Raw genomic sequence first — 26,890 nt, forward strand, 5'->3', positions numbered from 1 at the left:
CACTTGATAAGTTAGCTGTGAATGAAATGAAATGGCACCTGTGAAATTCCTACTACAGTGGCTTGCATGTAGTAAGTGCTTCATCAATATTAGCATTATTGCCATTCTACAAAATATTGGAGATGTTCTTAAACAAAGGGTAACTGCAAAAGAATAGTGCAAATGGGTAAGAATATACTGGATGGGTTAAAGGACAGGTTGCTCTGACACTTGTGAAAGCTGTGAAGAACACACAAGAATTCTTTGGGTAAAATCATCAAGCAGGAAGGCAGACGTCATGCCTGGACCTGTCAAAGTGTTGTTGATGCTGATGGAAGAGCAGGATAATGACTTGCGTGTGTCACTGCTGTCTCCCTCGGAATGACGTGCTTTAACAACAAACACAATTAAGATGGAGTTGAAGGCCAATCAAGATCATTCCTCACCACCTTAAGTGAGTGTCATTCTCACTGCAGGGCACTGATAGAGCTTACAAATGTGGTGGCGGAGGCTTGATCTATATGAACTACTTAGGATAAACACTTTGAAAAATCATGGGGAAAGGGAGAGGAGTCAGAAGCCTGCAAAAGGGCAAATGTGGCTTCAATTTTCAAAAACAGGGGAAAGGATAGACTTAGGAAGTACAAAGGTGCATTTAGTGTCCATCCTGGAAAAGTTCTAGAGGAAATTACTTAGGTGACAGTCCTGGTAGCCTCTTATCTGGCCTCTTCACTTCTGCCCTTGCACACCCCAGACTCCCATGTTCTGTTCTCAGTCTAGCAACCAGAGGGATCCCTTTAAGTCAAATCACACCTTGTCTGCTCAGAACTCTCCATGGGCTCCCCTTCTTACTGAAAGGAAAAGCCAGTCCTTCCAGTGGTCTACAGGGCCCAACACCGCCACCTGCTGCTTCTCTGGTAGCAGGTCTCTCAGGTACTTTTTCTCCACCCTGTCTTGCTCCAGCCATGCTAGCCTCCTTGCTCTTGACCTTCACTCTTGCCATTCTCTCTGCCTGGATCACTCTTCCTCCAGACAACTGCTTAGTTCACTCTCCCATGTCTTTGTTGAAATGTTAACCTTCTCAATGAGGCCTTTTATGATCACCCAATCGAGGCCCCACTTACCTTTCCTGACATTTTTTTTCTCCCTAGTACATTCAACATATTATATATTTTTACTTAATTCTCCTGTTCATCAATGTTCTCGCCTTACTAAAATGCAAGGTCTCCAGTCTCTGAGACTTTTTTGTTTGTATTCTTAGTTCATGGAACAGCACCTATCGCATGGTCATCTTCATTAAGTATTTGTTGATTGGAAGGGAGGGAGGAAGATGGCTTGGGTAGACTTAGAGTTCACTAGACAAGGTGGCCAGCCATCCCAGTTTCCCCAGGACTGAGAGAGTTCCCGAAACATGGGACTTTCAGTGCTAAGATCAGGAGAGTCCCAACTGGTCCCCTACACTAGACCAGTCGTTCTTCTCTACTTCTGTGATACGGTGATTAGACTGATGGTTCCCAGGAATGCCACACACTCATTACATCCTCATTTCAGCTCAGCCTCTCACAAAGTCTATCCTGACAACCCTACAGATGAGATGCAGAAATACAGGCTGCAGGATAGTGTATTTGGGTGGTTTGTAGCTAGCTGAGCGGCCACATCAGACATGTTGATTAATGGACCCATGTCAGGCTGGCGGGAAGGCTGCAGTGGTGAGCTGCAGAACTGTCTCTGGGCCCACTTCTGCTCTGTGACCTATCTGAGCCGCGCTTGAGGACACAGAAAGCAGGACTGAATTTGCCAGTGCACTAGGGAGGGAAAACTAATACACTCAACAAATTGGGTTAGGTTTTGAAATCATTTCAATAGAAATAAACGATGGGCCATAAGCTTAAAATTTAAACAGAAGTATCATTTTCTTTCTTTCTTTTTTGAGATGCAGCCTTGCTGTGTTGCCCAGGCTGGAGTGCAGTGGCGCAATCTTGGCTCACTGCAACCTCTGCCTCCCGGGTTCCAGCGATTCTCCTGGCTCGACCTCCCGAGTAGCTGGGATTACAGGTGCCTGCCACCGTGCATGGTTAATTTTTTTGTATTTTTAGTAGAGATGGGATTTCACCATGTTGCCAGGCTGGTCTCAAACTCCTGACCTCAGGTGATCCGCCCGCCTTGGCCTCCCAAAATGCTGGGATTACAGGCATGAGCCACTGCTCCTGGCTGTAAGTATTATTTCCTATTTAGGATTAAAAGAAAGAAAAAAAGCAATCTGAAATGTACAGAAGACACCAGGCTTAATAGCTGTTTTGTTTTAAACCCAGTACCTTTATTTTCCCACACGCCTGGTCTAGTGTTGAAGCTAAGACTTCAAATGTCACCTGTTAGGCTGTGTTAATGGACACCTAGAGCCAGAGGAGGGCAGGGGATGGTCCCACAGTCCTTCCTCCTGCTCCAAACGCACCAGAGCCGCATGTCCAGCTCTGTACCAGGGGAGAGGCTGCTCAGGTTCAGCTGCTCCATTTCTGGCTATTCCAGGACACAGCAACCCACAGAGTGCCTTGTCCTCCCTCTCTCCAACTGGGGAGTGTCCCTGCGGTGTCATCTCTGTTTACAGAAGAGATGCCCTGAGCTACTTTCCTTTCCCCACCTCACCTAACTGATCTGGTGTAGCCTAACAGTTCAGGACCTGGGGATTCAGGTGAGACACAGATTAAGTCCCCATAACTGACATTTTCTTCTGAGAAGAAAGCATTCACATTCAAGGGCTCGAGCAGCTGTGAGCCCCACAGCAGCTGAGACGCCACAGTGCATCAAGTACAGGCACATGGCATCTGGGAGCCAGAGCTGCATCCTCTGGCTTGGATGATTTCGGCCTTTCTCCAGGGTCTCACAGCTTACAATCATTCTATAACTGAGGAGTCTGGTGGAAACGGGGGTAGCAGAGAGATCAGCGCAGGCACATAGTCCTCTGGGGCTGGGAACACTCCCTCTTTCTACCTTCCAACTGCAGGCACATGTACAGGTCTTCTGAGCCTGAGAGATCTAAAGCCTTGGGACCTCTGGATCTGCAGGTGGTCCCTGTTTTGGTGGCTATTGACTGAACAGGGGCTCTTGGGTAAGTTCTGGGGTGGCAGTGGAGGTGGTGATGGGAGGGTGTTACAGGCTCCACAGGCTCTTACAGGACTCAGGAGCTGATTTAAGGGAACACCTTGATTCTCCATGTCTCATGGGCCAGAGAAGAAAGGCAGCACTGTGGATTTTCCGGGAGGAAAGAAGAGGCGTTGATTTCTGACTCCAGTTTTCCATGATCAGTACAGGCTCTGTCCCACCTCCTCCCTACAGAGCTTCTGGATCCTGGAGGATAGAGAATAGGCTACATTGCACAGGCCAGCTCCAGTCCATTGGCAGGGCTGCCTAGAACATGGCTGTGATGATCCCAAAGCTCATCAGCAGAGAACCCTGTGGGGTGCTGGGGTGTCTGCCAGGGTGCTGCAGGGAAAGGGCAGCATGTGTGTAGATGTAGAAAGACTCTCTGCCTTCCCCTCCCCTAAAGAACATATAACATGGCCATGCAGAAAAGCACTCATGAAAGGAGCTGCTGACCTCAGGGCAGTGTGTCATTGAAATGGGGGCTGAGCAACCCGTCAGAAGAGTGAGGAGGAGGGATCATCCTCCAGCCCCTTCCCAACTCTCTTCTGGAGCCACAAGCGACAACACTGTCTATGAAAAAGCTGAGGCCTGGAGCAGAAGAAGTGAAAAATCCCAGCTACTGCAGGCCTGTGCCCAGTGGTTCTCAAAGTGTTGTCCCCAGTCTAGCAGCATCAGTGTCACCTGAAAACTTGTTAGACATCCAGGTTCTCAGTTGTTACCCAGCTCTAGTAGATGGGAAACTCTGGGGGCAGGACCAGCTCTCTGTGTTTAACAAGCCTCATAGGTGACTGATGTAGCCTTGAGTGAGGACCTCAGCCAAAAGGAAGAAGGCTCCTACTGTGGCTGTTTGCTGATGGTCTTCGCAGAGCCTGCTGTCTTTGAGCTTCCTGAGAGAGGGACGCTACCCTCGCTTAGGTGAGCACTCCAGATCCATGGGGCCTCATGCTCTGTCACTGGTCTGGCTTCTGCCCATGTATACATTTGCAGTCTTGATGGTGGCTTAGGATCTGCTTCCAACAAGTCTGCCAAATGTACTCGGTAACACAGGGGGATCCTCCAAATGTGCATTGCTTTCTGTCAGTCTCAGGAAACCCATTCCCTTCCCAGCCTATCTCAGAAACGGAGAGTGGTGGCTCAGTGGCCTCTGGCTCTGGCACGGCCCTTTGATGGGCCCACAGTGGCCCCTCTGCCTTGGCCCTGATGGCCCCACAGTGGCCCCTCTGCCCTTGGCTCTGATGGCTTCCCAACAGATGTTCCTCTTCACATGTAGTCCTAATAACTCAATCAGTTTAAAAACGAAAAAACTAAAAAAGCAAACCATGCTCATTGCAAATTATACTGAAATGAAACAGACAGATAAAATGCAGTAATTTCCTTATCCCATAGCCCTCTTCTCCCTAAATCCTCTATCACCCCACGCCCTGCTCCTGCCCTAGCGAGCCAAAGTTCTTGCTGTCTTGATGATTTGCAATTCTCTGCATGACTCTGCCTCTTGGGTTTGTTTAATTAGAAATAGGCTGGGAAGTGCTTCCTATGCTCTGGCATGTTAATTGCTTATCAGAGAAGGAGAAGGGGTGACAGCATTTGGTGATGGAAATTTCCGCTCTCCCCATCTCAGGGTTTGTCTCCATGGTTCTCTCCCACCCCTCTCCTTGCTTCCTGCGCTCTGCCTCCCTCCCTTCCTCACTCTGGTCATTGTCACAGCCACGGAGACTCTTGGGGGCCAGAAGCAGGCCCAGGGGCCAGAATTCAAACTGAAAAGGAAAAACTGTCCCCTCTTTCACTCTGTCCCTTTTCTTGTCCATCTTCTCATATCCCAGCTGGCCACCATGCCCAGCTGGCTCCACGGAGATTCCGGAGCAGAGCTCCTTAACTGCACTCAGTACTCAGAGGATCATTTTCCTTTCATTCCTTTCCCCCGTATTATTGTTATTATTTACTTTTATTTTTTACAAAACAGGAGAAAAGAGTGAATCGGGTTGGGGGAGGTGACACATTTCTCCACAAAGGTACAAAATTGCCTATAGAAAGTCAGCTTCGGAATGCCGAGCCCGGGCTGCCGAGATGAGGCGTTCCTGGGCATCCCTCTCCCAAATGTCCTTCGGATCTGGCTGGGGTCACTCCCACATTGAGGGCAGCCTCCCCAAGGTAAGATGGAGAGGCCTCCTTTAGCCCTTGCCCAGGAGGCACAAGAGCAAGCGACTAGACTGTACAGAGAAAGAGAAGAGGAAGAGGTGCAGCCCGGGGACACAGGCAGGGGACAGCCAAGCCAGGCCCAGGAGCCTCTGGGCAGGGAGAAGATGGGGAGGCAGCAGGCTCTAGCCAGAGTCCCTCCTGTTCCTTGGAGATGTTCCTCAGAATGGCAGCAGAGATGCCCCTAGGAGGTAAGGGCAACTTTTTGGAGGCAGCAGAAGCACCCCCAGGACCATAAAGCCCCATCTGTCTTGGCCCAGCTGCCAGGCCTCAAGCACGTGGGTCCATGTCCCTTTCCTGGCAAGGCATCTGGCCCAGACTGCTTCTCTTTTGGTAAAAAGTAGTCCTAGTGGTTTCTCTACTGCTGAGAACAGGCTGAGCTTCAAGAATTTTGAGACAATGGTAGTGACAGTGTCTCCCCTTCTGAGAAGCTGGGCAGCTTCCTCCCTGGATTCCAGGGCAGGACGAGGGGAGCAGACACAACCCGGACAGAAGGGGCACTCCAGCCCCAGAAAGCCCAGGCTGGAGGGAGAGGCCGCCTCCCACCCACCCCCTTCCTGGGTTGGCCTGTGCCAAGGTGGGCCGCTAGCCCAGCTGCCAGGAGGAGGACAGCGAGAGCCAGGATGGCAATGAGCCCAGGACGGTCCCCTAAGGCTCTGTGGCAAGAAGTGGCCTCTTTGGTCCTGGCCCACACACAAGCCAACTGGGTGTGGGCATCAGCAAAGGCCACTTGCAGGCAGGCCCAGTACTCCGTGGCCTGAAGGAGGCGGGTAATGTTGTAGCTGTGGGTTCCCCGAGGCAGGCGGGCCAGGGCTGTGGCCCCCTGGCCCCGGAGGGAGGAGGCGCTGGACCAGGTGAGGTTGGTGGACACTGTGTTGGGTGGGGTGACCCAAGATAGCAGGATGTGATAGGGGTGGGTCTCCTGCACCCGGAGCTCCAGCCCCCGTCCTTCGTCCCTGCCTGGCTGGAGGAGAGCACGGCCCACAACCACACTAACCGTCTTAGTGTCAGCCCCCACCAGGTTCTGGGCCACACAGGTGTACAGCCCTGCCTCTTCCGCTGTCACCCTCCGCAGCTCCAGGGTCCCCTCGGGGTACACCCGGTACCTCCTGCCTGCATGGGCAGGTGTCAGTCGAAACCCGGCTGGAGTGACCCAGTAGATCTCGGGTTCGGGTTCGGCCAGTGCCCGGCAATGCAGCACCATGCTCTCTCCACTGGCTACTTGGAGGCTTGGGGGGAAGCTTCGGGGGGAGATGAGGGGCAAACAATGGTCCGTCATCTCCCGGAAGGGCACCTCACGGACTGGGCGGCGCTGGAGGTCCGGAGGCTCCGCGCATAGGGTGGATTGCGGCTCGATGAAGCGGACACGGGTGCCCGTGGCATTGGCCCAGCGGATGACACAGTCACAGCGGATGGGGTTGCCGTGGAGACCTACCTCCTGCAGGTTGGGCAGGGACTCCACCGTCTGCTGGTGCAAGGCACTGAGAGCGTTGTTGTTGAGCATGAGGGTTTCCATCTGGGGCAGGTGGTGGAAGGCGCGGGGGTGGATGAAGGACAGCCGTGGGTTATTGGTGATGTCCAGCTTGGTCAGCTCGGGGAGGTTCACCAGGGCGAACTTGTCGATGGAGACCAGCTCCTCCATGTTGTTCAGCCCAAGCTCCTTGAGGTGCAGCATGTTGGCAAAGTCCCCCGGCCCTACTCGCTGGAGTGGGTTCTTGTTGAGGTCTAGGAACTTGAGCCCGGGCACCTGTTCCAGTGCCCGCCTGGGCACCCGGGCCAGCTGGTTGTCGTAGAAGGAGAGGCTCTCCAGGCTTTGCAGCCCCTCCAGGGCATAGTCGGAGATCTCCCGCAGGTTCATGCCTGCTAGCACCAGGCTACGCAGGTTGGCCAGGGGCCGGAAGTTCATGTCCAGGATGGCGTCTACCTTGTTGCCGCCAATCATGAGTATCTCCAAGTTGGGCAGCATTTCGAACCAGCGGCTGTCAATGGCCCTCAGCAGGTTGGAGTTGAGGTGCAGCCTCAGCAAGTTGCTGAGGCCGGAAAAGGCCCTGGGGGCAATGCGGTAGAGCTGGTTGTGGTTGAGATAGAGTTCCTGTAGGCTGGCCAGCCCTGCAAAGCTGTGGTCCTCCAGCCGGGTCAGCTGGTTCTCCTCTAGGTGCAGGCTCAGCAGCTGGGGCAGGGCATGGAAATCACAGTCTCGGGCATCCGAAAAGCTGTTCTGGGAGAGGTCCAGCTCTGTGAGATTGGCCAGGTAGCCCAGCTCACTCTGGTCCACACGGACAATGCTGTTGCTCTGCAGGAGCAGAGTCTGTGTGCCTGCGGGGAGCGCCGGGGGGACCGCCGTCAGGAATAGGTCATTGCAGTCCACAGTGGTAGCCTCGCGGTAGGACGAGCGGGGTGTATACCAGGGCCGGATCTGGCAGGCACACTGAGGGGGGCAGGGCACACGCCAGGGTACCACGGGCACAGCGGCAGTGGCACCAGCCACCCAAGCTAGCAAGAGGGGGGCCACGAGGAGCCTCATGGTGGAGCTGCAGGGCAGGGGACCATTCACGAGAAGAGTCTGGAGTCCTGCTCTTCGTGTTTTGCAGGGTAAGGGTCAGCAGCCCTGCCAGGGCCCAAGGAACCACCCTCCCAGGGCAGTCATTCTACGCCGGGTGTCACTTCTTGCCCTCCTGGATATGGCTTCTCTTCCTTGTCCACCGGGGCTGGGCCTGCTCACTCATTGCCAGGCCCCATCAGGGGCAGCCCTGGAAGAAGAGGATGCAGAGTTAAGGAGGTTGCAGAGAAACAGTATCTACCCCTCCTCCCATGTTTGTTTGTTTAAAACAGAGTCTCATTCTGTCACCCAGGCTGGAGTGCAGTGGCGCACTCAGCTCACTGCATCCTCCGCCTCCTGGATTCAAGTGATTCTCCTGGCTCAGCCTCCCAAATAGCTGGGATTACAGGCATGTGCCACCACCCCTGGCTAACTTTTGTATTTTTAGTAGAGACGGGGTTTCTCCATGTTGGCCAGGCTGGTCTTGAACTCCTGACCTCAAGTGATCTGCCTGCCTCAGTCTCCCAAAGTGCTGGGATTACGGGTGTGAGTCACTGTGCCTGGCCCCTCCCGTGTTTTTTGACTCAACAAGCCAAAAGAGCTGCAGAGGTCATGGCCAGGACCGTCCTTAAGGCTTTAGTGTCCTTTTCTATGACCTGCTCACAGAGTCAGTGACTGTGAGTCTTCAGTGAAGGAGAGGAAGGTGTGTGTGTGTGTGTGTGTGTGTGTGTGCGCGCGTGTGTGCACATGCACGTGTGTGTTTGGGAGGGAAGGAGAGTGGATGGGCTGAAATTATTGTTATCTTCAGAGTGCTTCTGAGCCCAGAGAGATGTGAGGTAGGTTCTCCAACCTTTCTTACCTCTTTCCTCCCAGCCTCCTTGGCTCACTGGGTAAATGGAAGATAAAATGATAAGTTTCCAGAAATTCCTCTGGCAGTGTAAGTGGGAGGTGGGTAGGACTGGTGGAAATAAGTACAACAGCTTCTAAAATCTGGGATGGGCTCCCCAGGACTCTAGAGGTAAAAGGCAGCGCAGACCTGATCCACATCCAGGCAGGCTGGGGTGTTCTGCTGCCTAGGATCTTCCAGGTAGGGATACTGCTTTGGTGTTTGCCAACTTCCTCACCCTGGAGGCAGGAGGTTTTCTCCTTTCCCAACAGCCTGGCAGAGTTGCCCAGGAGGAGGTAGTGGAGTTAAGAAGCCTGGGTCTGAGCTCCTCAGCTGTGCAGGTAAGGCCTTCTGTGACCTGGCCCCTTCACCTGGCTTCTCTTGTCACCACCCCACTTACCCACTGCACACAAACCTCAGGTTACCGTGACATGTCACCCTTCTGATGTCTCCTCCTCATTGTCTTCCAGACAACCCTTACTTGTTCTTCAACGCTCAACTTTAACTTCAGTCACCACCTGCAGAAAGCTTCTCCAAAACCTCCCCACCTGGCTAAGGGGCTGGCTTTATGCTCTTAAAGTATTCACGCTTCCTGCTGTCACAGTTCTCACCACACCATGGGAAAACACCTCTAACTAGAGACCTGTCTTGCCTCTTGTGCCTGTAGTACAGGATGGGTGCCCAGTGAGTGTTGATTGTATGAATCAATCTCTGTGACTCCAGAGCTCCTTTCCCCAGGAGATTGGACATCACCCCTCCAGTCGAGAATCCAAGCCACTGCTGTTTCCTCCATCCTGAGTATGAGGAACCTATCCAGTTTCTCTCTTAGATCCCAGGGCCATGGAGGCAAGTATAGCCTTGGCCTAGAACCAAAGATGGAAACAAAAAGGGGCCAGACTGTGTTGCCTTCTTGAGCCTGTTCTGACTCCTGAGTGGGAATCTGATTCCAGGTAAGTTTTTAGCTACAAGTGTCAAGGAAATGCACAAACACTTACTGAGCACCCACCATTGCTCAGGACTCTTCAAAGACTCTGAATGTCTTTTTTCACATGACCCTCATAACAGGTATATGAGATAAGCACTCATACCTCCAGTTTACAGATTAAGAGACTGAGGTCCTGAAGAGATTAAAGAACTTGGCTCAAGTCACATAGCTGGCGAGCAGCAAGATACAAGAATCAACCCAAGTCCAGCGGGCTGTGTGCCGTTTACACTTCACATCTGTGCTCCCAGGTCTGTCTGGTCTGACTCTGCCCTGGGCCTCTGGAGGGTCTGGGATGTACTGACTGCCAAAGTTGCAGGCCATGTGCCTGTTCTTGTCCCCCAGGGTGATGACTCCTTACCAGGCAGCTGCAAAAACCTTGGAACTATGTCTCCTGCCACTATCCAGGCAGGTGCCTCTCAGTGGGCCAGAGGGGTTCTTTGCCTATCTCATCCTGCTTCCAGCATGCTAGGGCTTGGGAGGGGAGCAGTTGGAGGCAGGGTCCCCTTCCCTGAGCAGGAACACAGCAAGCCTATTTACATTTGACTACTTCCCACTTTCCTCTGCAGCTATTTCTGAAGGTGGGAAAAACCACCGTGACTTAAAAGGCATAGAGGTGTTGCGTAGGGGTGTGTGTGCACTGATACGTAAAACTCAAGGTAAACAAACACACGTGCACACATGCATGCATGCCTGCATACATGTCCAAGGGGAACCCAGCTACCCAAGCCAGTGTATGGGGGTCAGGAAGTGGGGAGGGAATTTTGTGGTGTTCTATGTGGGTGGAAAGGAAGGAGGGAACAAGCTGAGTCTCCGAGAGGTCCCTGTTGTGGAACTGGATCTATGGCCAGTAGTCGTGCCACACTTACATACCAGAGACTACTGACTGCCACCTAGACCTGCTGTGAGAGAGCAGACCCATCAGCAAATAGATCAGGACCCAAATCTCGGCCCTACCACTCACTACCCAAGCACCTGAGGCAAAGCTACTTGACTGCTCTGAGCAACCATTTCCTTCTATATTACATGAGATTGTCACTGGAATTAAATGAGCGTGTTGCACACAGAAAGAACTGGACAAATGTTAGCTCCCTTCCAGCTCCGACTTATCCCTCAGGGTTAGGAGGTTCTCCAGCTATAGGACTTCTTAGGGGACAGCAGAAGTTGGCTCCTAGGGCTCAATAAGTTAGCAAGTGCCATGCTAATGGGGGAGGCAGGTTCAAAAACACAAAACAACTAGGAGAGCCCAAGACATTTCCCAAGTGGAGAGAAGGGTGAGGGCTGGAGGAGGTGGAGAGGGGTCTTCAGCTGGGCCCCAGCATCTCCCTGACTTTTAGACCCTACCTGAGTCCAGCTTCCCTTCTTCATCAACACTTGGTTCTAAGCTCTGAGTCAGTGCTCAACTGCACTGAGGGAATCAAGGAACCATTTAAAACTTAATTGAAACCCTCCAGGCACTTGCCTTTTCCCTGCACCCGAGACTGCTGCCCCTTCCTTCCCTCCCCTGGTTGGGCTGGGTGGAGGAGGCAGAGGTTGTGGCTCCTGGGCTAGGAGCCTGGGGCTGGGCCTTAGGATCCAGAGGCAGTGACTTGAAGACTTATGCTCACACGGCACCTCTGACCCCAAGGCTTGGCAAAGGCCCAGGCAAGTCCACCCCCTCACTGCTGAGCATGCAGCCCTTTCCGGGATGCAGCTCAGAGCTGCCCACTCACCTGCCATCACCATCTAAGGCTGCCTTGCACATGGCCCGCTCATGCAGGCTGATTAGCAGTTTCTATCCGGGAGCTGCAGAGAAATCTAATTGTCTTTCATCTGTAATCTCCAGGGGTGATCAGGAGTTCAGACTGTCACGTGTATACTTTCCCCAACTGGATTCCAAGCGGCCTGAGGCAGGGGCCATATCTTACACACTTTTTGTGTCCTCAGAGTACCAAGTGTAGGATTGAGCATGTAGCGGGTGCTTGAGAGTGGCTATAGTGAAAGGCATAGAGAACACGCATTGCATTTAATCCCCCCAACAACCCTGTGTGTAGGCAAGAAGGGATTATTTAGCCCCATTTTGCCAGTGAGGCAACTGAGAGAAACATTAAGTGATTCATCAGAGGTTGCACAGCTTCTATGCAGTGGGGTCAGGATTCAAACCCAGGGTCTTTGACTCTACAGCCTGCCTCACCAGCCCAGCCAACGCGGATCAGCGCCTGTTTTACAGGAGCAGAGGGCAAGGCTGCCTCAGTTGCAAATCCCTTCAGAGAAAACCTGGGTCCTCAGGTCCTCCACCCCACCTGCCCCCTGCTGGGCCCCTCAGCTCCTGTTCCTTGACTCCTGCCCAGAACGACCCCCTTGGGGGACAGTGTGGGGAAGGACACTGTTCCTGTGTGTGTGTGGCTGGGCCTGGAACCACAGGGACAAACACAGCCAGCTGCTGCACATAGACCTCAGCCTGCCTTCTGAATGGGGGCTGTGGGCGGCTTTTTGTGCAGTGACTGCTGGCCAGCTGTGGGCTTCAGTGACAGGAGACAAAAGCCCAAGAGCTGTATTCCAAGAAGCAGGGTTGGTTGCCCACTCCAAGGGCAAGTTTCTCTCTTGGAAGGGCTGGTGCTGCAAACCCTGTCAGGCCTATGTCCTCCAGGCTGTTTCTGTGGATTTAGCAGAAACTGTGGAATTAATCCACTCTGCTCCTGATTAAACTAAGACCTTTGGCAAAGGTCTGAAGGAAGAGTTTTGGAGATGCTGTTGGTGCTTTCTCCCTTCCCTGCTTCTCAGGCCCTGGCCCCAGCACAGCCCCAGTGCTCCTGACTGGTATTGGTGGACACAGAGTCTCCTCTCCTCTCCTCCTCCCTCCTCTCCCTGGCGGTTCCCTGCCCAGCCCCCTGGGAGCTGAGGGTCCGGAGGGAGGGTAGGCGGTGATCGATTGCCTGGCCTTGGCTGCTTCAGTGCCAGGACATCCCTCTCCCCCACAAAGCTGCGGAGACAGATGGGCGGCATAATTGAGTGTAGCGTTGATAAACTCCAGCCTCCTCACCAGCAGATAAGCGCTGGGTGGGAGGGATGCTGAGGGTGAGGAAGGCCAGTCCTCCATCTGCATACCTGGCCTCCAGCTCCTCCTGGGAGGTGAGCCTGGCCCCTCACTCCCACTTCCCATTTAATCACACATAACCAGAACCTCGGAGCTGGAGGAAACCTCAGAGCTGGAGGAGACCTCAGCCTCAGCGTTTATCTGCTCTTCCAGAGTCTAATTCCATAAATAACTTATGTGAAGGAGGAGTGGTGGGGCGTGAGCCTGGCTCTGCTGCTCACTGTGTGACCTTGGGCAAAGTACTTAATCTTTCGAGCCCCAAATCCCCGAGCTGGGAAATGGGGATAATGCCTGCATCCCTTCTGGAACTGCTGTGAGGAGTACGGGATGTAAGGTGCACGAAGTGCCTGTTAGTTCCCTCCATTGCTTCCCAGCATTGTGGCCTCTCCTTTCATCTTACCATGCATTGGGTTGGAGCAAAAGTAATTGCGGTTTTGGCCATTACTTTTAATACTAATACCTAATACTTCTCACTTCTCAATTTTTGTAATAAACTTTAAAAAATATTGTTGAGGCATAACATATGTACAGGAGAGTAGATAAATGTCCCCGATCCCAACATGCATAGGTACAAGTGCAACCACCACCCAAATCAAGACATACACATTCCCAGCTCTCCAGAAGCTTCCTAGGTACATGCCCCTTCCCAGTCAATATCCAGCCCCCACCTGGAGCTAACCACTGTCCCAACTTCTATCACCACCAAGCAGTTTCATCTTGAAAACCCAGAATTCCCCTTCCTTTTCCATGATAAGTTGGGACCAGGGTCTTTGGAATTAGGTTACTCTGGCATTAAGGAACTTTAAATCCACTTCATTCCTCCTCCTACTTCAAAATGGGCTATAGCTTCTCAGTCTCATGTTTAACCTGTGATCTCCAGGAAGAGAGGCTGATTCTTCTCTCTCTTTCTAGAGTTCCCATATCTAAAAATTGCTCTCAGCTTTGGGGCTCAGCTCTGGGCAGCATCCTCATGGCCTGGGCCTGGGAGTGCCATGCTACCTTGAGGGAGGATGATGTGGGTGACCTCCTGGCCCCCCGTGCCCCCTAGGCCTTCTCATCACAGAGTTCCGGGACACTAGGCAAGAGGATGGATTGGGGGTGGACAGGAAGGAGGGGCCCAGACCTGCACTCCTAACCATCCATCCCCTGGGCCACTCTACTCGGCAGTCTCAGAGGCTCCTCCCATTCTCTTGTCCTAAACACAACATCTCCCACCATCTAGCTGTGCTGCATTGTTCCCATTGCCATCAGCACCATCGTCCACCAAAGGCTGGAAATGCCCATCCTCTTCATCTGCCCTCTCCCATCTCACACCCCTCACTAAAATGCTCACACTTAACCTTCTCTTTTCATTTCTGGCCTTGTCCCGTACGGTGGCCTCTTTCAGGCTCTCCTACTCACCTGAGTGAGCCACACTTCCCCTCACTGCCTCTCATTCCCAGACACGCCACACTCTGGCTATTTTTCCTTCCACACCTCGGGCCTCTCACTCTGCCTGCCATGCCCTTCCCCAACTTCAACTCTTCAACTTCTCTTCAGCTGTGAAAACCCATCCCAAATGCCACCTCCCCTGTGATGCTTTCCCTTAGAGAGGAGTGGTTCCTCCCACAGCTGCCCCCGAGATTCTCTGAACAAACCACAGTGGCAGCTTCCTCACTGTTAGGCCGTGAGTCTGTCTTCCTAACCAGGCTGAGAGCTTCTTGAGGAAAGGATGGTTTGTTATGGATTTTTGTGTCCCTAGAGCCTAGTGTCATGCACTTTCCCTTGCAGGACTGAGGGGTACTCTGCCGGGAACTGTGAATCACAACCCATTAGTAGGTCATGAAAACAATTTAACATGGGTCACGATCTACATTAAAAAAATGATAGAGAATATCAGACTGCATTGTATGCAGCCAGACTAAGCATTGTTTTGAGATGCTCCCCCTGCTATTTTGTACACACACATTTGTGCACTGGGACATGATACAAGGCTTTTTCTTTTTTTTTTTTTTTGCCTTGGGCTGTAGCTATAAAAGCTTGAAAACCATTACTCTGAGAATCTCTCTTTTGGGAAAATGAGTCCCTTCAACTCTAGTTGACATCACTGGGATGCTAACAGAAAGCAAAGTCTCAGAGGAAAGATGTGGCATTCCTGAGTGTCTTCCATGTACCAGGACTTCTATTTGCTAGCCACTTTATATTCCTCATCCCATCCTTCTGCGAGGGACATACTTTTCAGATGAGAAACCTAAGCTCCACAAAGCTAAGGGGCCGGACTGAGGTCCCACAGTGAGCGCGTAGAGGAGCCAGGATCCGAACCCCATCACCAGCCCTTGCCAGTTCCATGATTTCGGTGCCAGCGCTCACCTGACCTCCAGGGCTGTCATGGTGGGAAGGGACTGGAGGGCATCTGCTGGGCAAAGGTGAGGCTTCTTTTTTCATACTTGCCCTCCCCTCCTTTCTGGTATGAGAGGGGTCAGGGTTCCAGAAAACCCCCTTGTTGGGCCTGGGAGGGGAGGGACTGTCCCCAGGCAGGAATCTCTGTCTTCCCAGGTCTCCTGGCTGGCCCAAGCAGAGAGTGTTAGAGCTCTGCTGCCTGGAAGGCAGCCTGCCTCGTTATTTCTTAATTAGGAGTGGAAGGTGCCAGTAGGTAGCACAGAGTCATTGCTGTCTGCGTGCACTGCACCAAAAAAGGTTGCAGGGGAGCCGAGCCAGCCTGCTGAGGGTACGGAGGCAGCTCCAGGCTGCATCTCACTGCCACTTGCTGCCAGGCTTTTGCCGATCCTCAGAGGAAACTTTTCTGACCCCCTGCATCCATCTCCTGGGCTCCCATGATGCCCTAGTGTGCCTCCATCCTAAACTGGCTGGCTGGCTGTCTCCCCGACCAGACTGTGAACTCCTCTGAGGCAGGAACTGTACTCCAAGTTGCCAGTTCTTCCAACAGTCTGGACACAGCGGTAGCTCAGAGAATATCAGGAGAAGGAAAGAAAGAGGGAGGGAGGGAAGAAGATAAAGGCAAGGCAGGCAAGGCAAGTGGGGAGGGGTCTGGCTGTCTCAGAGCTTAGGTGGCTCCATTGCCTATGGGGTAGGCAGTGTCTGGGCTCAGACCCTCTGCCTCCTTCCTTCCTGACAGGAAGGAGACAAGCGTCATCCCAGAGCCTGTCTTCCCTGGGCAATACCCAGGTCACTACAGGCATGGCCTCTTTAGCCCTTCCTTGGTCACTGGCCCCCAGGTGAAGAGGGCATTCTTCTCTGACTCAAGTTCTTGCCTCTGGATTTGCCATGCTCCTATGACAGTCTTTGCCCTTTGAAGCTCTTTCGGGATCCCCTACCAGAAATCCCGCGGGTTCCACCGACCTCTCTGAGAGCGTAGGCGAGTGGTTGAATGGCGGGCTTTAGAGACAGTGCGGCACCAGAGTCCTGTGCTGGCTGTGTGATCCTGAACCTCCTCACTGAGATTCTCATCTGCAAGATGGAGACAGACCTGCCTCATAGCGAGGGGGAATCTGAAAAAGACGTCTAGAGAGTGCCTGGTGCTCATTAGAGTTTCCTGCCCTTTTTATCCACTTTGATTTCTTAGAGGCACATTTCCCTGGCAGGGCTTCGAGACCACCTTTGTACTAGGCCAGCATCAGGTTGGCCTATCAGGGTACTCAGTCTCTAAGGTGGGCAGCCTCTTCCTTGGAACCTTCCCAGTGCAGGTGATACTCCTTCCTAACAGAGTTGCCCTGTCTGATGTCAACTATAAGCACTCCCTGCAGTCTCCAACCGGGATCCTAGTTCTAGTCTTCAGGATGGCTCTAGGACTCAGTTCATTTAAAGATCACTGGTGTTGGACACAATGCTCACTCAATAAACAACTCAGCACCAGCTCCTCCTGGCTTAGGGAATCAGCTTCTCTGCTTCCCCACATGCTCTCCAGAAGGGTCGAGAGTGCCCCTCCCCTACCAGAAGAATTCTAAATGTCCCAGCTGATGGCCTCCCATAGATGTTCCACGCTGGCCACAGTTGCAAGCCTCAGATGGGCAGCCAAGCCCAGTGCTGACCCATGAGCTTCTCCACCTCTCTGCATCAGGAGTCAGGTTGGGGTGCTGAACAGACCCTGCAGCATGGCTCCTCCAGCAGTCTGTGCCCCAAGACATCCCTTTAGCCCCAGTGGATCCCTGGAACAGAGGCAAGGGCAGGGGGGAAGGGGAAGGAAGATTCAAGAGCAATACAAGCGAGAGTCTCTCCTGTCCCATGCCTTCGCACATGCAGGGACCTTGCCCACAAGTCCCCTTCCTCACCTGCGTATCTGGGGAATTACTTTCCATCTCTGAAGTCACAGTTTATGCTGTACCCCATGTGGTCTTCCCTGACGACCAGGCTCTACCACCAACTCAAAATAATCAGTCCCTTGCTCCTTCCTCCACCCTCAAGAATCCACATCCGCAAAGAAAATGTGCTCTATATACACTGATATGATTTGGCTGTGTGCCCACCCCAATCTCCTCTTGAATTGTACCCCCATAATTCCCACGTATTGCGGGGGGGACCTGTGAGAGATAATTTGAATCATGGGGGCAGTTTCCCCCATAATGTTCTCATGGTAGTGAATAAGTGTCCCAAGATCTGATGGTTTCATCAGGGGTTTCTGCTTTTGCATCTTCCTCATTTTCTCTTGCCGCTGCCATGTAAGAAGTGCCTTTCACCTCCTGCCATGATTCTGAGGCCTCCCCAGTCATCTGGAACTATAAGTCCAATTAAACCTCTTTTTCTTCCCAGTTTCAGGTATGTCTTTATCAGCAGTGTGAAAACAAACTAATATATGCACCATGGAATACTACATAGGCATCAAAAGAACATGGCCTTTGCAGCAGTGTAGGTGGAGCTGGAGGCCATTGTCCTAAGCAAATTCACACAGGAACAGAAAATCAAATACCACATCTTCTCATTTATAAGTGGGAGTTAAGTATTGAGCACATATGGACATAAATATAGGACCAGCAGACACTGTGGACTACTACAGCGTGTGTGTGTGGGGGGGCGGTTAAAAACCTACGTATCAGGTATATGCTCACTACCAGGGTGACAGGAGCCATACTCCAAACCCCAGCATCATGCAATATTCCTGAGTAATAAATCTGCACATGGATCTCCCTGTACATAAAATAAAAGTTGAAATAAAAAAAATTCACATCAAATATGATGCTCATCTTCTCTCTCTCAGACTGTGAGCTGCTTGAGGACAGGGAGAGTAGCTTTATGGCCCTGGATGAATATAGGGAAGCACCACTGCTTTCGAGGTGAATGAGGCCTTAGCTAAGGAGGTGGGTTTCCTGCCTCCAAGTGTCAGTGGTACTGAGGAAAGGAACCTCAAGGCAGGGTCGGGTGGGGGTGAGGGAGGCCTGGTCAGAGGGGCTGGGCTCTGGTGGCTGAGGAGAAAGGGAGGCAGAGAATGGGGAGCAGCCCAGTTAAACACAGAGAAAGGCCAAGCCCCTTCTAACGGAAAAGGAAAGTGAAATCAGAATGAAAATTGATGAGGCGGAGAGAAAAGGAGACTCATTTCATCAGCAGGTTTGCCAGACGAAGGTCTAGATAAATCAAGCCGTGGAAGGAGTCCTGGTCTCGGGGGCGCTGCCTGCTCCCTCTGTCAGCTGTCCAGGAAGCCTGGAGATAAATGGCTGCAGCTGAGGCCCTGTGGCGGGTTTGTCTTTCCTCCCCACTAACCGCAAGACAATGGCTTGCCATCCTGGCCACCTCCTCCAATGCCCTGGCCATTCCCTCTCCCAGGCCTTCTCCTGTGCCCCTCCTCAGTGCCACAGACCTCTCCCTGGGCAGTCCCTCTGCACCCCACCTTGCCAGGGCAGGCCAGTGGACAGTGTTTCTCAGAGACTGCTTCCTGCTTTCCACTCCTCCCTCATCTCCAAAGCCAGATGGGGGAAGCAGAGCTGGTAGACGCAGGATGGGACAGGGCTGGCTCTACTCCCGGCTTGGGGACAGACTTTGGATGGTGTCTTCTTCCTTCTCTAGGCCTTGGGTTTCTCATCTGCAAAATGAGGGGGTTGGGCTAGAGCAGTGGTTCTCATATTGTAGTCCATGGACCAGTAGAATTCACATCACCTGGAAACTTGCTAGAAATGCGGGTTCCTTGGTCCAACCAAGATCTCTAGAATCAGAAACCCTGAGGGTGGGCCCTAGTCACCTGTATTTGAACAAGTGCTGCAGGTGGTTCTGATGTACGCTGAAGTTTGAGGATTGCTGGCTAGCTAATCTCTAACCTCCTCTCCAGCTCAGATTAGAATTCTACAAGCCAAGAAGAGTGACACCTAGAGTGTTCAATCTAATATATATATGTGTGTGTATATGATGAGCTGCTTATACCCTGACAGATTAGGTTGGGTATTCAAGACTTCCCTCACCTCCTCTGTCCTGGCCACAAGGGAACTCTTATCCTTTGAGCATGAAATAGAGCCTTGACCTTATCCCAGGCACTGTAAGTATGTGAGGGCTGCAAATACAAAGTTATGGGGGAGGGCAGGTGGGGATTCACAGGTTAAAAAGAAAACCAAACCAGTCTACTAGAGGATGATAAAAGTTGTCACACAGCAAGGGCAGCAGGGCATAAGCTAGGGGAGATGGCATGATTCTACCTTGTATAGGAAGTTAGACAAACATTCAGAGGAATTTACTAAAAATCACTGTACACTAAAAATGGCTGAATTTGATGGTATGCGAATTATACTTCAATAAAGCCATTGGAAAATCCACAGGGGTAGTGTTGCTGGAATCCACAGGCCAGTAATGCACAGATAGGAGGCACTAGGAGCAAAGGTCCCGAGATTCAAACATATGAAGTGAGTTCCAAGCAGTGAGTGGCTCCCCTCGGGGCCTGAGAGTGTGGGTGATGTGATGAAGACGGAGCAGCACGCCAGAGGCAGAAAGGTCTGGACGCAATAGCCAGGCAGAGGCCAACCAAAGGAGGCATATAAGGCAGTAACCAGCTGGGTGCAGGGGCTCACGCCTGTGAGTTCAGTGCTTTGGGAGGCCAAGGGAGGCTCATTTGAGTCCAAGAGTTTGAGACCAGCCTGGCCAACACAGTGAAACCCTGTCTCTTCCAAAAAAACAAAACATACACACACACACACACACAACACCTATGTGGGTGTGGTGGCTCATACCTGTAGTTCTAGCTACCGGGGAGGCTGGGGTGAAAGGATCGCCTGAGCCCAGGAGTTCAAGGTTGCAGTGAGCTATGACTATACAACTGTACTATAGCCTGGGCAACAGAGCAAGACCCTGTCTCTAACAATAAAAGCAAACTCAAACCCAAACAAACAAAAGGCAATAGCTACAACAGCCATCAATAATAATAGGTCATTCAGATCAAATGCACCTTGCAATGAAAATTATTCCATATTGGCCGGGTGTGGTGGCTCACACCTATAATCCCAGCACTTTGGGAGGCCAAGGTGGGCAGATCACTTGAGATTAGGAGTTTGAGACCAGCCTGGCAACAAGGTGAAACCCCGACTCTACTAAAAATACAAAAATTAGTGGGCCTGGTGGCATGCACCTGTAATCCCAGCTTCTCAGGAGGCTAAGGCAAGAGAATCACTTGAACCAGGGGGGTGGAGGTTGCAGTGAGCTGAGATCGTGCCACTGCATTCCAACGTGGGTGACAGAGTGAGACTCTGTCTCAAAAAAAAAAAATTCTTCTGTATTCACAATCCTATGTTGCTATGGTCTGAATATATCCCACAAAATCCATCAAAATCCATGTACTGGAAACTTATTCCCCAGTGCAACAGTGTTGGGAGGTGGGGCTTTTTGGGATGTGTTTAGGTCATGAAGAAATAAATTACTATTATAAAAAGGCTTGACAGAGACAATTTTTTTTTGTCTACCTTCTGCCATGTGAGGATGCAGCATTTGAGGCACCATCTTGAAAGCAGAGAGTAGCCCTCACCAGATGCTGGCACTTTGTCTTGGACTTCCCAGCCTCCAGAACTATAAGAAATAAATTTCTGTTCTTTATGAATTACCCATTCTGTGGTATTCTGTTAGAGCAGCACAAATGGACTACGATGTATGTGATTCACGGTGGCCCTCTGAAGTCAAAGGGGCCATTATCCTCATTTTAGTGGAAAGAAGATAAGTGACTTGTCCAAGTTCACACCTAAACAAGTAACGAGGCTGAGGCTAGAAGATACAGTATGCTTCCAAGTCCAGTTTTTATTTTTCCAGTGAGAGGTCAATGATGTTAATGGTAGTCATTGACTGAGCACTGGTTAGTAGCCAGGCCTTGGGCTAGATGCCTCACCAGAGGGATTGTGTTGAATGCTCACAGTAACACCGTTATGTGGAAATTACCAGCCCCACTTCTCAGATGTGAGAGGGAAGGTACCCAGCCCAGAACATTCAGCTGGTAAAGCCAGGACCCAAACTTGCTTCTGGCTGGCCCTAACACCTGTGCTCTAAACCCCAACCCCACATCACCCTCCTCCAGCCCCCGCGGCCCAGCTCTCCTTCCACTTCCTCAAGCCTGGAATAGAATGAGGAGATTTCCAGTTGATTTATTCAAGCTCCGTTGGGCCTGGGCCAAGCCAAGAGAAAGAAACTGGCCCCTGGCCTAAGCTTAGCAGCCCTTCTTCAAGAGAAGGCCCTTTCCAATCTGGCAGAGGCTTCCTCTCCTCCACACCCATCCATGCCTTCTGAGCCCAGTGCACCCGCCGCAGGAGCAGCAGCTCCCAGGGCCTCCAAGCCTGTGGAAGGAAATGCTTCCATCTGTGATCAATAACAGGCATAATTCAATGACTGCGGCAAGTACAAAAGAGTGTAGGTTAAATCAATATTTAGAAGCTTTGAAATTAAACTAATTAAGAGCAAGCCTTAATGATTTTTACTGTCTGGGAATAAAAAAGACAAAAAGCCCACCAATATTTCATGATTTTACTTTAGTAGCTTGTAATAATTTGGGAAGAGCAGAAAATGAAAAGTGCTCTCAGCCAGCCCTACATCCTGAATTGCAGGGGAGGGAAGCACCTGGTCCTTGGGAATAGAAGACGTGGAGGAGAGAACGAATGGGATGGAGCCCACTGTGCAAACAGCATGTTGTAAAAGGCCCTTGGCTTGGAAGTCAGGGACTGTTATGGGTTGAAGTGTGTTCCTCAGAAAGATATATTGAAGTCCTAACCCCCAGTACCTGTAAACATGACCTTATTTGGAAATAGTGTCTGAAGATGTAATCACCTGATGATGAGGCTATTGTGGAAGGCCCTAATTCAATATGACTGGTATCCTTATAAGAAATAAAAAAAGCCATGTGAAGACAGAGGCACACAGGAAGGTGCCATGTGCCATGGAGACAGATGGAAGTGCTGCAGCTGTGAGCCAAGGAACACCACCAATTGATGGCCACCACCAGAAAGCAGGAAGAGGCAAGAAAGAATCCTCCTCTACAGGTTTCAGAGTGAGGATGGTCCTGCTGACACCTTGACTTTGAACTTCCAGCCTCCAAATCTGCAAGACAATACATTTATGTTGTTTTAAGCCATCCCAGTAACATAGGCATCCTGAGTTCTAGTTCCCACTCTGCTGCTTTCTAACTGTGCAAGTTTGGGCAAGATGCTTTATGAGCCTCAGTTTTCTCTACTGAAAAATGGGAATAAGACTAGTACCATCTCTTTTTTACAGAGATGTACAGCTAAAATGAAAATATGAGTGTGAAATACGCATGGTGAACTGAGAAGTACTATACAGATGTGACCTAGGCTCACTGCATAGTGGGAACAATCTGGGAAGGGATTCAGGAGCCACTGGTCAGGTGGGCAGGAAGTTTCCTGCCTACTCACAGGACCATTCTAAAGATCCGATCAGATCACAGGTGTGAGTTCACTCTGTTTTGTTAGAGATATATGCATAAAAGATGTTTTTGTTGTTCTCAACAATGATCTGATTTGCTGACTACAGAACCCTAGTTTTCTCATCTGTAAAATAAAAGCATTGAACAATATTATTTTAAAGGTATTTTCCAGCATTATTCTCTGGGCTTATATAGATTTACATATAAGTAAATATTAATATATAAATATTTTAAATGTAATGTGTCTTGGCAGCCCCAACCTTGTTCTCATCCTTAAGCCTCTCTCCGCAACCCACTACAATTCAGAGAGGGTGTCATCCCAGCTCATGGAGAGAGGTCAGGACTACTCTGGGGCTTTGTTCACCTCCGCTCCTTGCTGCAGGGGTTAAGGGAGAGAGAACCACAGCAGTTGTCCAGTCCTCTCTTGAGTGTACCAGGCATGAAGGGAACAGGAAACCATGCAGGCAGCAAATACAATCTCTATCGATCACGAGATGGCTGGCATCCCAAGTCCGGTTGGCTCCCAGAACTGTTCATCTGAAATAAATGTTCCTAATGACCCACTCGTACTTAACACCAGAGCTCTGTCTTAAAGTGCAGTGGAAAAGGGCAGCTGAGCAAGGAGCTGCTGCTGCTGTGCTGAGCCTCTTCCTTAGCTGCAAGGGTAGAATGTTCTCAGGTGGTCTCAGAATTTTGGAAGGAGCTGTACCTTGCAGCAGTGAGAATTCCAAATGGAAGGACCAACCTTCCTGCATGTAACAACCAACGTTCTTCCCAGACGAGTATCACTGCACGGAATGAGCATCTGTTGGCACATCACCCTCACAGGGACAGGCAACGGCAGCAGCATCACCGGGATGACCATCTCATTATCACAACGCCATCGTGAGATTTACCTCCACCATCACTACGGTCAGCCCACCTGCAGCTGGCCATCTCTGTTAATGTCACCAGCCCCATCTTTGCCGTATGAATCCCCTGCTCGCTGCCATGACCACACTCACTTAACACCTTCCACGAGCATCATCATTCTCCTCCAGCCACTGTCACAATCCTGGTCATCATAGCTACCCTGATCACCATCAGAACACGCATATGGCCTCATTGCTGTGATGTGTACGGAACCTGAAACAGACGCAGCTTCTGTAATTGGGAAATACACATTGGATAATGAGACCCCCGATGATGCTAACATGAAAATAAGTGGATTCACATGCACACAGAGGGGCACACTAAAAGAAGGATGACCATGGACATACAAATGACAATGATTTGCATCCTGTTATCTCTGTTTTTCAACTCTGGCTGCACCACAGAATTACACGGGGATCTTTTAAAATATACGAATGCTGGCCAGGCTCATACCTGTAATCCTAACACTTTGGAAGGCCAAGGCAGGAGGATTGCTTGAGCCTAGGAGTTTGAGACCAGGCTGGGCAACACAGTGATCTGAAAGACTTAGGGACATCTGCACAGAGCAGAGTTGGCCAACTGGTCTTTCTGTGGGCAGTGGGCTACAAGGTGCATGCCTGTAGTCCTAGCTATTCAGGAGGCTGAGATAGGAGGATTCTTTGAGCCCAGGAGGTCAAGGCTGCAGTAAGCCATGATTGCACGACTGCACTCCAGCCTGGGAGACAGAGGGTGACTCTGTCTTTTAGAATAAATAAAATAAAATATATTGATGCCTTCCTCCCACTCTAGACCAATTAAACCAATCTCTGAGGCGTAGGATCCACACATGGTGTTTTTTAAAAAAAAAACTTCCCAGGATTTCTTTGTAAATTTTATATTAAAAAAAAAAACATTGTAAGCAAAAATTGAACCCCATAGTTGTTGCTACTGAAATATTTAGGGAAAAGTGTACTGATGTCTGTAATTTACTTTGAAATGCACCAAAATTAAGATGGATTGATAGAGGAATGGATAGATGGAGAGAGATGTGATAAGGCAAGTCTAATAAAAAGGTTAATGGTAGAGTCTAGGTGGGGGGTAGATGATTGCTCACTGTAAAATTCCCTTGACTTTGCTGTATGTTGGAATTTTTCATAATAAAGTATTGGGGGGAAAATCCCCAAATGGTTTGAATGTGAAGCCAGGACTGAGAACTATTACTTCTGAAGGAAAAATCCATAAAGCAAATGAGCTTCTCTTTCCTCTACCGTCCACATGTGAAAGAACATTCCTACTTTCTCATCAAAGCAATCAGATCTAGCCCAATGCTTCCCAGTCCTTCTCAAGTGAGGGCACATATAGACGAGTGTAATTGTACAGTGTACCAGGGGAGAGGGTGGTGGCTGCTGGCAGCCAGAGGGAGCGGCTTGGGGAGACGCTTGGTTGCCCCAGGCCCCACAGGGCTGCCCTGAGTGCCAAGGGCTGTGCCTGACGCCCACTGTCCACAGCCAGACCAGCTGACCAGCTCTGCTCTGTGCAGATGCTCCTGAGTCTCCCAGTTCTAAAACACAGCTCAGCATTCTTAGCAAGGATTAAATCCTTTCCCAGACCAGAGTCTGCCTACTGCAGCATGTGACGTGTGTGTGTGTGTCTGTGTGTGTGTGTGTGTGTGTGTGTCTGGGGGCAGTCACTGAGAGGGTGATAGAGAGGACTCTGCGGGAAGGCCCCGACCCCCGGGCCTCATCTGTATGCTCCTCCACACCCCGCTCACCCTGTGGGGGAGTGCCATGGCAACATCGTGCTCTTTAAACACAGGAGTTTGTGCTGCCATCGCAAAGCAGCATTAGGCAATTTAATTAAGGAGCTGGCAGCAGACAAACTTTGTGAGTTAAAGGCATTTTATTAAATCCCATTGTATTATGCAGCTCAGTTCCCTCAGGAGCTGCGGAGCTGGGGGAGGACAGAGGAGAATGTGCTAGGGTTTTCTTTTCCTTTCCTTGCTTTTCTTCTGGTCTCCCTCTTGCTTTGTGAAAGCATTCACTGAGTGTAGGGGGACCCCAACAGTGATTGCCTGCTCTCCTCCCCGCACCCCCGTGCCCCCCCACCCCACCCCGAGCATCAGGCCTTGGCATGAGGCCTGCAGGCAGAGGCCTGGGGAATATAATCACCAGCGCTGATCTCACGCATTACTGTTCGCAGAGCCCGAGCGCTGTTGTGGTGATCTGGGGCCAGGCCTCCGGCCTGCTTTTAGTGTTCACAACAGGACTCAGCTCTGCGCTTTTGTGCACCATTTCATTGAATTCCCCCACACCGCTGGAGGCAGAACTACTGGCACCCCTGTTTTGCAGGCAAGGAAACTGAGGCCTACAGAGGTGAAGTAACTTGCCCAAGGTCTTCTAAGTAGTACATAGCGAGGAAGCAATCCTAGACTTGCCAAGAGGTCATGTGGAGATCTTTAGGGCCCCATGATGCCTAATCTGTGCTAAGTGAAGCAGGGCTTCAGGGCTTTAGGGCTTTCAGTGAAATCCCAGACCGAAGAAGCTGTCTATCTGCCTGGCTAGTGGGACACCACCCCCAGGCTCCTGCTCCCAGGCTGGGGAAGGGTTGTTGGGCTCTGTAAGCCTGCTGACTGACCCTGCCCTGAGATGGCCATCCCCTGGCAGGGCAGCCTCAGCTCCCACCTTTGGAAGTTCTTCCCCTGTTTGCAAGTGGTGGCACGGCCCCCTGGGTAGCTCTGGAGAGGGCCACAGGCCTCCAGGAGGCTCCTGGCCATAAGGGCCCGCTCAACCTCCTTAGCTGGTCAGCCTGGCTTGATGGAGAGAACCCAGGCTAAGGAGGCCAGAGCTGTGCATTCCAGTGCCAGGTCTCCACTGAGCAAGGGGTGACACGTCTTTTACTCTACAAAGATTCATTGAGCCCAATCCTGTGCACAGGATCACAGAGATGAATATGCTGCCCTCCAGACATGTACAGAGGAACATCCTCCTGGGCTCAGTTTCCTCAATTCTAAAATGGGAGTAATGGCCGGGCGTGGTGGCTCATTTCTGTAATCCCAGCACTTTGGGAGGCTGAGTTGGTAGGATCTCTTGAGGCCAGGAGTTCAAGACCAGCCTGGGCAACATAGTGAGATCCCATCTCTATAACAACTTTTTTTTTTTTTTTTTAATTAGCCTGTTGTGGTGGTGCACACCTGTAGTCCTGGCTACTTGAGAGGCTAAGGCAGGAAGATTGCTTGAGCCCAGGAGGTGAGGCTGCAGTGAGCTAAGAATGCACCATTGCACTCCAGGCTTGGATGACAGATGGCACTGTCTCTAAAGTAAGCAAGTAAATAAATAAATACAATTTAGGTAGCGACATTTGCCTTGTATAGCTAAAAT

General features: G+C 51.1%; 1 protein-coding gene across 1 annotated transcript in view; it reads right to left on the reverse strand.

Moving 5' to 3' along the window:
* Nucleotides 1-5,016: 5,016 nt before the first annotated feature.
* Nucleotides 5,017-26,890, reverse strand: part of LRRN2 (leucine rich repeat neuronal 2) — a 68,128-nt gene continuing 46,254 nt past the window's right edge. Inside the window, exon 2 of the mRNA XM_023187008.2 lies at nucleotides 5,017-8,063. Coding sequence (XP_023042776.1) covers nucleotides 5,696-7,837 — 2,142 coding nt within the window. The 5' untranslated portion in view covers nucleotides 7,838-8,063 and the 3' untranslated portion in view covers nucleotides 5,017-5,695. The remainder of the gene's footprint in view (nucleotides 8,064-26,890) is intronic.

This window comes from Piliocolobus tephrosceles, chromosome 1 (assembly GCF_002776525.5).
Source record: "Piliocolobus tephrosceles isolate RC106 chromosome 1, ASM277652v3, whole genome shotgun sequence".
Classification (NCBI taxonomy): Eukaryota; Metazoa; Chordata; class Mammalia; order Primates; family Cercopithecidae; genus Piliocolobus; species Piliocolobus tephrosceles.